A 16341-nucleotide genomic window follows, 5' to 3' on the forward strand; every position below is an offset into this window, starting at 1 on the left:
TGCTAAAATCTAGTTAAAATCTGGGGCAGGTTGGGGGCGGCTAGGTGGTGCAGTGGATAGAGCACCGGCCCTGGATTCAGGAGGTCCTGAGTTCAAATCCAGCCTCAGACACTTGACACTTACTAGCTGTGTGACCCTGGGCAAGTCACTTAACCCTCATTGCCCTGAAAAAAAAAATCTAGGGCAGCTCCTGGTGCAGTGGATAGAGTTAAAGTTATAATACATATACTGAAAGGTAACATGGCATAAGGGAAATGAGGAAGTCCTGAATTCAAATCTCTCCTTAGACACTGGGATCCTGAACTTCTGAGATTCGTTTTCCTCAATGAGGATAATCACACCTGTATCTCACAGTGCTGTTGTAAGGATCAGATAAGAGAATGCAAATTGCTTTTTCAAACTGTGAAGGCCTAGGGAGTGTGAAGGCACTATTACATATACTCTGTCCAAAATAAAAAGTTAGCATGGTATGACGTGTGCTTGATGAAGCCATCCTAGGTCTCTGACTGCTATTTCCTTTTCTAGATGTTTATAAACTAACCAGAAATAGAAGTTGGGCTCACTGGCTGCTAGTTTATAAAATCCATTCATTTTTTTCTGAGGCTCAGGACCTCAGTCCTTCCCCAGCCCTCTGGCATTTCTCCAGTTCTTCATGGCCTGTGGGGGCTACGCCTTGGGAAGAGCAGCAAGGACGGCTTAGTGCTCCCTTACTATCTTGTTCATCTTTGACATCACAAGTAATTTTTGTCCTGTACTTTCCCATCCAAAGGTCATTCTCCTTGGCAAACAGAAACAAGAGGTGAAGTTATCCTTAATCATTGTTCCATCCACTCTTATCCCTTCTTAGATTCTCTTTTCCCTAGCTTAAAAAAATGCCATTAGGGTTGTTTCTACTTACCTGTCCTTGTTTTTTAATTTTTTTTTGGCTGGGCAATGAGGGTTAAGTGACTTGCCCAGGGTCACACAGCTAGTGTCAAGTGTCTGAGGCCGGATTTGAACTCAGGTACTCCTGAATCCAGGGCTGGTGCTTTATCCACTGCGCCACCTAGCTGCCCCCCTTGTTTTTTAAAAATCTAAATTGGTTAGTTTCCTTAAGCATTAACAATAAGTTTCTTTAGATAACCATCCTTTTCCTTCTCGCTAAAATTGTCTTCAAAATTTTATTCTTGAAAATTTCCCATCCCTAAAGGACCCACATATACAAAAATAATAGCTGCTCTTTTTGTGGTGGCAAAGAATTGGAAATTGAAGGGATGCCCATCAATTGGGGAATGGTTGAACAAGCCATAGTATATGATTGTGATGGAATATTATGGTCTATAAGAAATGATGAGCAGGCAGATTTCAGAAAAACCTGGAAAGGCTTAAGTGGACTGATGCTTAGTGAAGTGAGCAGAACCAGGAGAACATTGTACACAGTAACAGCAACATTGTGTGATGATCAACTGATCCAAGACAATTCCAAAGGACTCATGATGGAAAATGCTCTTAACACCCAGAAAGAACTGTGGAATCTGAATGCAGATTGAACCATACTATTTTCACTTTTTTTGTTTTTTCTTGAGGTTTTCCCCTTTTGTCCTGATTCTTTTTCACAACATGACTAACGCAGAAATATGTTTAACATGATTGTATATAACCTGTATCAGATTGGTTACTGTCTTATGGAGGGGGCAGAGGAGGGAGGAAAATTTGGAACTCAAAATCTTATAAAAATGAATGTTGAAAACTATCTTTTCATGTAACTGGGGAAAAATACTACTAAGATTGGAAACAAAAGTTTCCCCATCCCTCCTCGGCTGGCTTCCTTTATAGGTCCAAGATATCCCCTTTATCCTTTTCTCTAAACTTCCTGAAATGTGCTTGTTGAATTAAACTGCTTTCCTAGAATCTCAGGTGCATGTGGGACTAGGGTGAATTTCCGATTTTCTCTACCACACATTCTAAGATGGAATAGCCACTTCCCAAGTTTCCCATCATTCCTATCCTAGTAACCAGTTCCTCCTTGTTGATAAGATTTGGGTCCAGAAAGTAGTTTGCCTCAGCAAACAGCGGATTTCTGCAACTTTTTTGTTTGTTTGTTTGTTTTGTTTTGTTCTGTTCTGTTTTTGGTGGGGCAATGAGGGTTAAGTGACTTGCCCAGGGTCACACAGCTAGTAAGTGTCAAGTGTCTGAGGCCGGATTTGAACTCAGGTCCTCCTGAATCCAGGGCTGGTGCTTTATCCACTGCACCATCTAGCTTCCCCCAATTTCTTCAACTTTTGAATTATGAAATTCTAATTAATGAAACAGTTGAAAAAACACAGTGCAGTTGAAAGAGCCCTGGATTCAGTCTGATACCTTGGGCTCACAACCCAGCTCTGCCATTTACCATCTGTGCAGCTTTGATGAGTCACTTTACTGCTCTGTGCCTCAGTTTCCTCATATGTAAAATGAGAGGTTTGAACTAGATTGCTTCTAAGGTCCTTCCAGCTGTGTATCTGTCTAAAATTCACAACCAAAAGTGGAAAAGGGCAAATCCCTGAGTGATAAGAGTTGTTTTCCACTCGGAATTATAACACATTAGAGTTTTGAAGCATCTCAGAGATCTGGTCCAAAGCTTCTTAAACTGTGAGTCAAGACCCCATATGGGATTGTGTAACTGATGTGGGCCCAGGTCATGAAAAATTTGGCAACAGTAGAATACCAGGAACATGTAAAAATTTCTTGGGTGAAAAGAGGTCATGAGAGGAAAAAATTTAAGAAGCCCTGATCTAGTCTAATCCTTTCTCCTAGAGAAGATGAGTAACTTGCACAAGGTTACACGATACAAGAGAAGTAGAGACAAGACCCTGTTTCCTGACTCGGTCTGCAATGGAGAGAGTGCAGGATTCTGAGTCATGGCATTTGAGATTTAGAACTACACAGGGCTTTAGAGACCATCAAGTCTAACTCCCCCTGATTTTTATTATTATTATTTTTTTTTTGGCGGGGCAATGAGGGTTAAGTGGCTTGCCCAGGGTCACACATACAATAAGTATCTGAAATAGAGTTTGAGCCCAGGGCTTCCTGGCTCGAAATCCAGTGCCATCTGTAACCACTGTAACATGTTACTTCTCAGAAAATAAGGCAGATCCATCAAATTTACCTCAAACACGATCATACTCCAAGTCACTGACCCTTTCTGAATTTGTTTTTTCATTTGTAAAGCTTGTAGGGCTTCCCTCACAGGGTTGCTGGGAGGATTAAATGAGATGTGGCATACAAAATACTTTGCAAACTTTCAAGTATTATCTAAATGTCAGCTATTGTTATTTCCACTACCTCAATCTGCTTAGACTTACTCAACTGTCTAAAAAAAGCAAGTGATACGAATATTCTTGTTTAGGAATTACTGAGACCAACTCCAGGAAAAAAAAAATAGCCAAGAAAGGACATGTAGTGCTTCCAATACTGCTTGCGACTCCAGTCCCTGAGCACATCCCTCATGCAAACCACCAAGTATCCTTTTTCTATGTAGGAAAGTAATAAGTGATAGACCACACTACTTAGACAAATACAGCATAATTTATTCTTATGTTCATTTCCAAGAATAATAGTGGTATGTGGTAGAGGAGAGGGGAGTGTTTCAAACAACTTTAAGTGACAGAGTCCATCCAGCAAAAGCAGAATTCCACAGGGATTTGTACTTCTCCAGTTTCCCCTCTGATTCAGCAAGCAGTGGAAGAAGGGAATGTGTTGGGCTCATTCTAAGCTACCTCCAGGTGCTGCTTGCCTCCTGAATAGTTAAATATATAAGAGAGATGGCTGCGGTAGCTTGGTCACTGCTAACACAAAAACATTTTTTAAAAAATTTACTTGATATAACCTTTCTCAATTTTTGGAAATGCTTGATATGGTTAGAAAGGGCCCGAGCTTTGGGTCTTTGCACTGGGAGTGATGAAGATGGGTGGTCTAACAGACGGAGCAGCAGATGGATCTCAGCCAATTTCAACAAGCTTGTTATCTCAGCAGAGGTTTACAGTAAATGTAGCTGTGCACTAACAGAGAATGATTTGTAGGCAGTACCAAATTCAAACATGGTCTTCAGAAATTCAGAACCATCAAAAGAGACACAACCAAAAAATCCAATAGTAATGATTCCAGGAATGATCCAAGGACGGGCAAAATTTTCAGCAGTTGAAGGATTAGGTCTAGAGTACTGGAGAAAAGGATATGGCTTCTTTTGGTCACTTGGGTGGAGTTCACACTGTCCTATGAAGGCATTTCCCTAAGAAAAAATACCCAGAACCAGAAGGATTTACACAGGAATTTGGTCCACTGGCCTTGGTGACCTGTATTTCAAACAATAATTCTTATCAAACAAAGGTCAGTCTTCTTCCTCATCATGAGAAAATTGAACTCAAAACACCTAAAAGCAAAAGATGTCAAAAACAAAACTCCAGTCCTCAACTAAAAAGATGTGAATGAGAGAAGATTTACCTCAGTTTCCTTGGTAATGGAAAAGTGAGATCCTTTAGGGTTCACCAATTATAAGGGATTGTTCTTCGTACCTCAGTCTGAGGTAAATGAACCTTCATGAAAATTCCATCTCCAGCTCAGAAGAAATACATGGTGATGTGCTGGGCTTTATTATAGTTTTCCAAACTCTGTTCTGTGGGACCTAGGCATTCCACATCAGGTGAATAAGAATTTCATGAGCACTGATGGTAGTGATACCAGCTCTAAAATATTAAATATGAAATGATGCATTATTAAAATGCTAATTATGAATAGCAATTTTCCATTATGAAAATAGATTTAATGTCTTCCATTTTACTCCAAAATGTCTCCAACTTCCTTTTTCCTAGGGATTCCCTGGACAGGAATTTAAAGGTTCAATCAAAACACTTTCTAACCAAAAGTGTTTTGTGGCTAAATTGATTTGGGAAACCCTGGTTTAGAAGGAGTAAGAAGGAGTTGGCTTTCAACAAAATGCATATCTTGACTAGCTGAGGCGGCCAGAGCATTGGGGTAAAAGTAAAGATGAGGGAGAGTGCAGTCTGTGCGCTAGTCGTACCTTATATTCAAAAACAAAAACAAAAACAAAAACTAGAGGTAAAAACCAGTGGCTACTTGTAAGACTAAAGGGCTCTTATTCATAACTATGACTCAATAAACTCTCTCACTTTGCTTTTTCCTCCTCATTCTGCAGAAAGTTCTCCATCTGGTTCTCAAGAGCAAATAACAATCCTTCCCCTCCCACGTCTGGGGGATTAGCGCATAGAGCACCCAAGAGAAGGCGACCAATACTGTCTCAAGGCAAGTCCAGGCTGATATGCTACAGCATCAGGTCTCCAAGATGAGGACTTCAGTGGGGCCACAGATGAAATGATGAAATATCAGGTGGCTTTGCTGACAAAGCTCTTCTGCCTCCTGACAAAAGTGGTTTAAGGACAAAGTGGGGTTTTCCATTCACTAAGAATCATAGATTTTTAAGAGCTGGAAGCAAAGTTAGAATCATAAAATTATGGAATCTTAGAGAAGGAAGAGACCTTAAAGGTCATCTAATTCAACCCTCGTCATTTTACAGATGAAGAAACTGAAGCCTAGAGAGATGAAGTGATTTGCCCCAAAGTCACACAGCTTGCAGGTGGTAGAGACATGACTAGTTAGTGCTGACAACTAGTGGTCTTTCCACTTTAGCAGGCTGCCCTCTAGAAATCAACTCTAAAAACAAAACAAAAAGAATCTTTAACTCTATGAAGCATCTTAAAAATGATTACTGTAATGTCACAGTGCTCAAGAAAAGATATAAGGAATTTTCACTGGGGGTTTTCTGGTTTAAAAAAATAGATTTTTTTTAATGCGTGTATCAGTCTCTGGTTTCCAGATGGTATCTCCAGCTTCTTGGGTGCAGAAAGGTGGATCTGAGAGGTGGCTCCATTTTCAGTGGCACATTCGGGCGGTCATTTCCTTCTGTCAAAAACAAGCCCCCCAACCCAGATGACAGAGTGAATTATGGGAATCAGTAAAACTATAGGAGGGAAGGCCCAGACCAAAAGTCTGTAGGTGCCAAGGGTGAATTTATTTTTAGCCTCCTGAAAACCAAAAGGCACTACAGTAACAACCAGCCAGCATTTTACAGGGACATTTATAACATTCCTACTGTCATACAATTCTATTATGGAAGAGCAGGGACACCCATGCTTCATAGTCTTCATTTATGTATCCCTTAGTGCCTAGGATGGAGCCTTGCACATAGGCAAGCACTTACTGTTGGCTGAATTTCAGAAATGATTGCTGACTAATAGGTAACGAGGAGGAGGTGTTGTTTGGCACTTCCGCTATTCACAGGCAATAAGAATTGTATATCCCCCCCCACACACACATACACAAATGGTGCTGCATTTTAGGCTGAACATTGGCAAGCTAGAATTCAGAGGAGGGTGATAGGCTGGTCTTTAAGGTGACCAGACCAGGCCACAGAGGCCTGACACAACTGGGGATGTGTAGTCTGGAGAAGAAAAGGCTTAGGGGTAACAGGATAGCTCTTTTCAAATATAGGAAAGGGAGCAGCTAGGTGGTGCAGTGGATAAAGCACTGGTCCTGGAATTCAAATCTGGTCTCAGACACTTGACACTTACTAGCTGTATGACCCTGGGCAAGTCACTTAACCCCCATTGCCCACCAAAAACAAAAAACAAAACAGAATTTACAAAGTCAAATATAGGAAAGCCTGTCATGTGGCAAAAAGATTTGGTTTGGTTTGTTTGGCCCCAGTGGATTTTGGCTGAATATAAAGAGAATTTCTTAAAAATCAGAGCTGTCGAAAAGTGTTAATTAGCTGGCTCAGAAGGTAATGAATTCTCTACCTCTGGAAGTTTTTAAGCAAAGGCCACTTGTCAGAAATGTTGTGGAAGGGATTCCTATTCACCTTCTGAGGTCCTCTCCCAGTTCAGAGTCTATGATAATATGAACCTTATGGGCAGTAGAGAGCACCGTGCAATCAGGGAACCAATCAATAGAGCACAGCAGAATTTCTCAAGTGAAGAGGACCCTCAGGAAAGTCTGAAGGTGTTGGGATGGTTTTATCTCACGGCTTTCCTCTTGAAACTGCTTATTTTGTATTTTCAGCCTAAGGAAGAGATAGGATTCTTTTGGTAGGTAAGGTGTCTTGGGGGACATGGGAGGTCACTGATGTCTTTGGAAATGGTACAGATGAACCCAATTTGAGAATGACTGCCACAGAGCACCCCTTACATTATGGGGTAAATCACAGGATTCAGAGCTGGAAGAGACCTCAGAAACCGTCCTGACTGAGGCAGTACAGCTGCAAGTGGCAGGGATGAGAGCCACCCCTAGGTCCTGTGAGTCTACCCTCCACACAGGCCTTGCACGTGTCCTCAAAGTTCAGCCTTTTTCCATCTCCAAAACTCCTAGAGGAGCAGCTGAGAGGGGAGGGAGGGAGCCTGCCTCACTTCTTTGTGCCCAGGCCAGAGCTGAGCCTCACAGGCCCAGCTAAAGAGTGGTTAGGGGCAGCTAGGTGGTGTAGTGGATAAAGCGCCAGCCCTGGATTCAGGAGGACCTGAGTTCAAGTCCAGCCTCAGACACTTGACACCTACTAGCTGTGTGACCCTGGGCAAGTCACTTAACCCTCATTGCCCCTTAAAAAAAATAAAGAGTGGTCAGGACAGGCATGGCAGATGTCTTTTTACTGCTGGAGGATGGCTCGGTGGATCCTTTGTGCCAGACTCTGGGATAATATTTTTGGTTCTTTTACAGTAGGATACTTTACCCTCTGTCCTGCAGCTTCTGCATTAAGAGAATTTGGGCCACAATTTGACTGAGCTGCATTTGTATTTAGTCCTGTGACTATTGCTTTTCTCACTTGGTTGTTTTACATGTTAAAGTAAATGCTGGGGGGCAGTTAGGTGGCGCAGTGGATAAAGCACTGGCCCTGGATTCAGGAGGACCTGAGTTCAAATCCAGATTCAGACACTTGACACTTACTAGCTGTGTGACCCTGGGCAAGTCATTTAACCTTCATTGCCCTGCCCGCCCCCCAAAAAGCCAAAAAAAAATGAGGGGAAAAAAAAGTAGGTGTTTAAGGTTTGTTGAACTGAGTCTGTTCAATTGAGTGGGCATGAGTTTTTGGTTTTTTCATTTAAAAAATGTTCTGAGGATGAGGACAATCTCCAGATTAGATCTGAATTTGAACTTTTGAGAGAACCCTGAACCTGCTAGTGTGAGGAATGCACCCTCCCAAATCCAGCAGGTCTCACTCACTCTTAGCAGTATGATTTTCCTTGCAGACAGTCCTTTGTCTTCTTCCCTGCCTCAGCCCATTCCCACTCCAGGGCCTCAAGAACTACTGATTATCAGCCACACCTTAGCAAAGGAAGAATTGTCTCGGTCAATAAAAGGCACTTTCTTTCCATTTAGGGCAAAACAGAAAATATGGTTCTTATATGGAAGTCAGCTGACTATTTGATCTTCTGGGCAGTGGACTCCTGATTCAGCTGGTAAGTGCCAGAAATGGGATCCATCTCCTGGTTGTAACCCTTCACACTAAAGTTGGTTATCTCAGATTGCTCACTCATGGATTCAATTAAAGCCATGGAGAGACTCTGCTACTTGGGTTTTCCTGCTTGCACTAGAGAATCCAGAACTGGAAGGGGCACTGGAGGTGACCTGATCCAAGCCCTCCCTGAAGTATTAATCCCCTCAGATGGTGAAGACAGGTAAAAGGATACAAAACTAGTGGCTATTTGTTACCCTTGTCCCCTCCCCGGCCCCCATGCCTCTGCCTCTACTCACCAGTGGTTCTAACTCTTTGGTGTCTATCAGGTTAAACTCTTTCACAAAATAGTAGAAGTGCTTATAGCAGGTGTTCACATGAGCCTCAGAGCCCATCTGAGTGATTCGGTCAAAGTGGTGGATGTAAACATGAACAAAAACTCTGAAAAGCCTGGACAGAATCTTCTTTACCACTTGCAGAAAGTTCTTGGGGAATGGAGTACCTAAAAGAGAAGAACCAAGAATGAGGACTATATATTTTTTCAAAAATCATTTGTCTTGTGCTCTGGATGACTACAGTGAGAGTGGAAGCCCACCGGTCTTTTCTTTTTTTGGGGGGGGAGAGGCAATGAGGATTGTGTGTCAAGTGTCTGAGGCTGGATTTGAATTCAAGTCCTCCTGAATCCAGGGCTGGTGCTTTATCCACTGCACCACCTAGCTGCCCCCCCACCCCCCACTAGTCTTTTCTAAACTAACATCTAGCATTCACTAGGCTTGGGGAGTTAGTTATGGGACTAGGCTAATCATTGTAGTTCCTCTGGCTGTGTGGTGGAGTAGAAGGTATGATGTACTTGGGAGTCAAGAGAACAGGTTTAAATCACAGCTATAACTGTAACTTATTAGCGTGTGACAGTGGGCAGGTCATTATCCTCTCTTAAGGATAACTTTCCTCATCTATAAAATGGGGATAATTATGGCCCTGTGGCACTCAGAGCTGTGCAGAAAGCATGTTGTAAAACTTTTAAAAGTACTAGAAAAATGCTTCTAGTTTCCACCTCTGATTGTGATCCCATATCTCTGCACCACTGCCCTTACCTAAGCTCATGGGTAAATATATCAGGATAAGATTTCAGGTCAAGATGGTTTCCTGAATGGGAGGCATATTATCCAAGCGCCCACAGACTTAAGCCAGCAACAATGTGAACCAAATAATGATCAAGAAACCCAATGAGAAATTGCAGCAAAGGATGACTTCCACCATGGAACTTCACAAGATAGGAAAGATCTATGCATCTACTCCCAGGAACACTGTTGCCAAAATCCAGAGCTTCCAGGTCAGAGGAAAAAATACTGTAAGCAGTCAGAAAGAAAGAATTCAAGGACTGAGGAGTCACAGTCAGAATCACACATGATTTAGCAGTCACTATTATAAAGGAGTGGAGACTGTGAAATACAATATCCCAGAAGACAAAGAATATAGGCTTATAGTCGAGAATAATTTATCCAGCAAAAATGAATATAATCCTACAGGGGGAAAAATTGGATCTCTAATGAAACAGAAGACTTCCAAACATTCCTGATGAAAAGAGCAGAGCTGTATATAAACTCTGAAGTGCAAACACAAGGAGTCAAGAGAAACACACACACACACACACACACACACACACACACACGCCATGAAAGAATAATCATAAGAGCCTAAACAGGATAAACAGCTTACATTCCAACATAGGGAGTTGTTTATGTGTATCCCCTCAGAACTCTACCATCATCAGAGGTCCCAGAGGGAGTGTAATTAGATAAAAGGCTTGGAGTAGTTGTTGTATCTTGACTTTTTTGTTTTTGTTTTTTTAAGTGAGGCAATTGGGGTTAAGTGACTTGCCCAGAGTCACACAGCTAGTAAGTGTTAAGTGTCTGAGGTCGGATTTGAACTCAGGTACTCCTGACTCCAGGGCCAGTGCTCTTATCCACTGCGCCACCTAGCTGCCCCATATCTTGACTTCTCAAAAGAAGAATGGAAAAGGAGGGGAATCTGATACTTGAGATTTTCATTCTTATCTGAACTGATCGAAGGAGAGAAGAACACACGCACACACAGAGCTGGATACAGAAATCTATTACCAGAAACAGGGAAACAGGAGAGAAAGGGGGAGAAGAGAGAAAGGGGCTTTAGAATGAGAGTAGGTTAAAGGAAGCATCAGTACTAAGAAAAACAAACTACTACGGATATACAAAAATATTTATAGCTCTTTTTGAGATGGTAAAGAATGGGAATCTGAGGGGGTACTCATGAACTGGAGAATGACTGAAGAAGTTATGACATAGAAATGTGATGGAATACTAGTGTGCTATAAGAAATGATGAGAGGACAGTTTTAGAGAAAGCTTGGGAAAACTTGTATGAACTGATGCAGTGATGGGAGCAGAATTTATATGACAACAATATTGTCAAGACATACAACTCTATAATACTTAAGAACTCTAATTAATATAATGACCAACCATAATTCCAAAGGGTTCAATGAAATAGGCTACTTCTGAAAGAGAGGTAAAAGATTCAAGAGTACATAATGTGACTTTTTTTGGGCAGGGAGGGGGAAGATGGCCAATGAGGTTGTTTTACTAGACTAGAAATGTTTTTAACAGAGATTTTGCTTTTCTTTCTTTCTCAATTAAGGGAGGGGGATGCAAGTATGATGAGGCAGTTTTTACTGATTAAAAAAATTAATAAAAGAAAAAAACAACCAAAAAGGCAAGTGGTATGAAGTATAGATTCACAGTCGGTATGGAGAATCCTCTTTCTGTTTTCTACTGTGTTTGTGGAAAATGTTCTTTTTTGGTATTTAACTTCAGAATAAAAAAAGATGTTTTTTTAAAAAATCTAATACAATGATCATTAAAAGACTTAATAAATTTTTTTGAGCAAGTTACCACCTTAACCTTTTTTTTTTTTTTTTTTAGGTCAGGCAGTTGGGGTTAAGTGACTTGCCCAGGGTCACACAGCTAGTAAGTGTCAAGTGTCTGAGGCCGGATTTGAACTCAGGTCCTCCTAACTCTAGGGCCGGTGCTTTATCCACTGTGCCACCTAGCTGCCCCCCACCTTAACTTTTGCAATAATTTTATTAAACAAATATTTTCAATGAACTACCAATAACTGTAATGGTATTTAGCCTGTTTATACATAGTAGCATAGCTTCTTGAAAGATTGCTATATATTTTGAATTATGCCCAAAGGGCGATAAAGCTGTGCATACCCTTTGACCCAGCAATACCACTTTTAGGTCTTTTTCCCAAAGAAATCATGGAAAGGGGAAAGGGACCCACATGTACAAAAATATTTATAGCTGCTCTTTACGTGGTAGCAAGGAATTGGAAGTTGAGGGGTTGCCCATCAATTGGGGAACGGCTGGACAAGTTGTGGTATATGAATACAATGGAATACTATTGTGCTGTAAGAAATGATGAGCAGGAGGAGTTCAGAGAAACCTGGAGGGTCTTGTGTGGGCTGATGATGAGTGAGATGAGCAGAACCAGAAGAACATTGTACACAGTAACATCAACATTGAGTGTTGATCTACTGTGATGGACTATATTCTTCTCACCAATGCAATGGTACAGAAGAGTTCCAGGGAACTCATGATAGAAAAGGACCTCCAAATCCAAGAAAAAAAAAAAAAGAACTGTGGAGTATAGATGCTGAATGAACCATACTATTTCTTTTGTTTTTGGTGCTGTTGTTTTATTTCTATTTTGAGGTTTTTCATCATTGCTCTGATTTTTTCTCTTATAACAGGACTAATGCAGAAATAGGATTAATGTTATTATGTGTATATATATATGTGTGTATAGATATATGTATATGTATATAGATATAACCTATATCAGATTACCTGCTGTCTAGGGGAGGGAGGGGAGGGAGGGAGAAAAATCTGAAATTGTAAAGCCTGTATAAACAAAAGTTGAGAACTATCTTTACATGTAACAGAAAAAATAAAATACCTTATATGTAAAAAAAAATTAAAAAAAAAAGAAAGATTGCTATATATTTGTAGAATTCAGTTTTTTACTATCTTCCAGTTAAGTTCAGTACCTCATACCTCAATAATACCAATGTTAGTAGCAAGCTTAGAAAGATGCCAGTGCATTTAGAGAAAAAGAGCCGTGTAAGGGGGGCCAGGAGTAAGTCACTGCCCTCTGTGGGCCCTTTCAGTTTCCTCCCTTGTAAAATAAAAATGTTAGGCTAAGTAACCTATAAATGTCCTTCTTATCCCAACATTCTATTTTATGAAACCTTTTGTTTCACGTTTCTCAAAGCACTTTCATGTATATTATTTCTTTCAATCTTCAGATTATATAGCACCTGTCAATGGACAAGAGCATTTCCACAAAAGTTGTCTCATTTAATTCTCACAACAACTCTAGGAAGCAGGCAAGACAGAATGATAGATTTAGAGCTGAAAAGGCCCTTGGATATTTTCTGGGTAGAGTGCCCTCCATTCTGTAACATGGAAGCCCAGAGGGCTTAGTGACTTGCCAAGATTTCACAGGGAGTGAGGAGCACAGTAGGACCTGGACTCAGGTCTTCTGACTCTATTACACCTAATCACCCCTTTCTATTGATTTCAATTTAGAGATGTCAGCTTCATTTCCAACTGAAGAAACTGAGGCACTGAGCAGTGAAGTGCCTTGTCCAAGGTCACACAAGCAGGTACTGGTGATGCGTGGTGGAGCTGCTAGTTCTGCTGACAGCACTGTCACTGAACTGAGGTTAGAGAAAAGCCCAGAGATGCTACTGAAAGGTTAATAAAGAACATCTGAGGAAAATGTGGTAAGAACAGCTATCGTTTAACTTGAAGAAGCTGAGGGGCAATCTGAATGAGTCATATAAGTGACAGAGACCAGCATAAATGCTCTCCATAGCTACCCAGAATAGAAGAAGAAAGATGTTTAAATAACATTATGAAGGGTTTAGCTTAAAGAAGAAGGAGAATTTCTTGGCTGGGAGAGTTGTTGAATATGCAATAGGCTACCAGAGGGGCTGTGGAAAATCTTTCTCTGGAAATGCTTTATTTAGATACAGATTTCCATCAGTTAGGATCTATTTAAATATAGACTTGTTTGAAATAGATAAGATGGTTTATAAAGCTCTTTTCCAGTCCTTTAATTCTCTGGGAAAGGAAATATTATTGGGGAAGATTGAAAATTTTTTCTAAAAATCTGAATGACAAAGTATACAGTCTACTATATAATCCAATCCAATGCGCATTGAAGTCTAGGCACTAGGCACGGGGAACACCAAGAAATCAACAAAACTGTCCCTGCCCTCAAGAAGCTTATGTGCTATTTGGAAGAAACAAAGTGTTCACCAGCAGGCAAACTGAATAGATGCATACACATAATATGCAAACAACTTTGGGAGGGGTGGGCAATACTAACCACAGGGGAGACAGGAAAGGTGGAAGGAAAGGGAGGAGCCAGGGTTCCTAAAAGGAAGAGATGAGGAGGAAATGAATTCAAGGTAGGAAGGCAATCTGTACAAAAGAATGGAGAAAGAAAATGGATGGTGTGTATACGGGATGGCAATCTGGCTCAAAGGTAGAGTCAGTAAGAAAGAGCAGCATAAAATCAAGCAGGAAACCATCATGGAACCAGATTGTGAAAGGCTTTAAAAGCATTTGTGTTTAAAGGCATTTGTGTTTTATCCTGGAGGCAAAAAAAAAACCCCAAAAAGCACATTCTAAAGATTCTTCAACAGGGGGGTGACATGGTCTAAATTTTAGCAACTAGTTAGACCCTATTTATTGGGATTAGATCTAACACAGTTCTCATTCCCACTTCCTCCAGCTTGAAGAATAAAATTACCCTTAAAGCAAGCCACGCACTTTTCAGGTAGCTGAATTCTCCCATCATGACAATAGTATGTCTTTGTGCCAACTGTGTTTTCTATCACCTTAAAGGCAGAATCACAAAATCTTACAGCTGGAAGGGACATCAGAGTCTAGTTTGATAAGCCTCTTTATCATAAACCCTCAAAGTGGGCAGAAAGGGGAAACCCTACTACCTCTTAAGGCCGACCACTTCTGGAAAGCGCTCATTATTACCAAATTTTTCCCTACATCAAATCTAAATGTGTTGTTGAATCAGGATCTTTGCCATTACATGACCACAGAAGACTATGGGTGGGCTAAGTATTGCAACCTTGAAGGACTCTGAGAAATTTTCTTTTTCCATTGGGAAACCTTGCTTCTATTCAACTTGTTACAACTACATCCTGTTAATATGTTAACTGTCACCTCATTTGTCTCATCTTCCCAATCTAGTCCAAGAAACTTTTATAAAGTGTTCTATTTGCCAGCTTGGCACTGGCACCTGTTAATGTGTGTCTAAAATTCCATGTATGGTCTGACCAGGCAAAGTACAGTGGGACTCTCACTTCCTTTTCTCCTACACGTCATCTAGTCTGACTTGCACCTGAACAACACATCTAACAACAGGGCACTCAGACTCTTCCTGAAGATCCCCGCCTGACCCCCTCACCTCAGGTTCTGGCAGCCCATGCTAGCCCTCACAGTTGGGAAGCTTTTCCTGTATCAAGCCTAACTTTAATTCTTTCCAACTCCCACCAAGTTCTACCCTCGTCTAACTTCTCATCTACTCCTTTGTTTGGTCCGTGTGGTCCATACTGGATTCTCAACAGCAAGAGCTTTCTGTTCCTCCTCAGCTGATCTTCACCGAAATGGGCTCACGTTTCTCCAATAAGGTTTTTAAATAACCTCACATTAAGGTAGCTCAATACTTAATGCTACTTCCCTATTTTATGTCTTATGCCCTGCCCCCCCATCCTTCCTCCACACTACTAAGTTTCAGTGATTCCTTTAAGGTGAAAATTCTCTCTTTGCAACAGGGTCTCTAGCTCACCCTTTAGCCATATGTTGTGCATTTTGTATATAGAAATACAGTCATAAGTTGTTGGCTCTTTCCCTCGATACCAACTTCTATTAAGCACTACTCTTCCCCACTTCTACTCTTTCTATGTTGTACTTACTGTTCTTGATGGGAGGGACCTTGGGACACTACAGAATGGGAGGGAGCCTGGAACATATACAATTGAATATAAATGCCATAAAACTAAAATACCACCCCTGGGATTCATATGAACAATTTCCCCCCTCTCCTATCCTTTTCAGTTTAAAGTCTCTAGATTAGATTCTGAAGACTCCAGACAACTATGTTAGGTGTAGTCCATCCCTCGCTAACAGCCCTAGCTCCATTCTGACACCACCATCTTAGCCAGTCACTCACTCCTCACTCCTCTCACTCCTCAAATCTACCACTCTCTTCTAAATCACCTAAATTGGGTGGATATAAGAAACATAATGCTGTTTATATCCACTGTCCTTCACTCTCACCACAAGACTGGCTTAACTCCTTCCCCTGGTCATTTATGACCTGAGGATGTCTTTTATTCCACTTCTAGCATGCGAATCATCATCTGGTACCATGATGCAGCTTGCTTATACCTAACTTGTCTTTCTATGTTTGGAGTTAGAAGACGTGGCAAAGCCACTGACTTCTCCTTGGTCAAGTCATTTCCCTTCTCTGGGCCTCAGGACTAGATTTTCTCTAAGGACCCTTTCACATCTTCATCTTGGGATATTCTGATCTGCGTGACTCAAAGTCATGACATTCCTGGGAGACGGACCACAGGTACTAAAAAGTGGGTTTTTAAACAACAAAACATTTCCATTTCTAGGGACTGGCCTCCTGAAAAGACCGCAAGCACACTTCTACCCTCCAGATATTGCCATCCATCATTACTGGATTAGACAACAAAAGCACTGTTTGCCAAAGGGAACTGTAACAG

At 41.1% G+C, this 16341-nt stretch overlaps 1 protein-coding gene across 4 annotated transcripts in view; it reads right to left on the reverse strand.

The window, feature by feature from the left end:
• Window positions 1-3527: 3527 nt before the first annotated feature.
• Window positions 3528-16341, reverse strand: part of MOB3A (MOB kinase activator 3A) — a 45512-nt gene continuing 32698 nt past the window's right edge. For all 4 annotated transcript variants that reach the window (XM_043976749.1, XM_043976752.1, XM_043976750.1 and 1 more), the window contains 2 exons: window positions 8779-8981; window positions 3528-5937 (listed from right to left, as the gene is read on the reverse strand). In XM_043976749.1, the coding sequence (XP_043832684.1) occupies window positions 5908-5937; window positions 8779-8981 (233 nt within the window). In that variant the 3' untranslated portion in view covers window positions 3528-5907. The remainder of the gene's footprint in view (window positions 5938-8778; window positions 8982-16341) is intronic.

Source organism: Dromiciops gliroides, chromosome 1 (assembly GCF_019393635.1).
Source record: "Dromiciops gliroides isolate mDroGli1 chromosome 1, mDroGli1.pri, whole genome shotgun sequence".
Classification (NCBI taxonomy): Eukaryota; Metazoa; Chordata; class Mammalia; order Microbiotheria; family Microbiotheriidae; genus Dromiciops; species Dromiciops gliroides.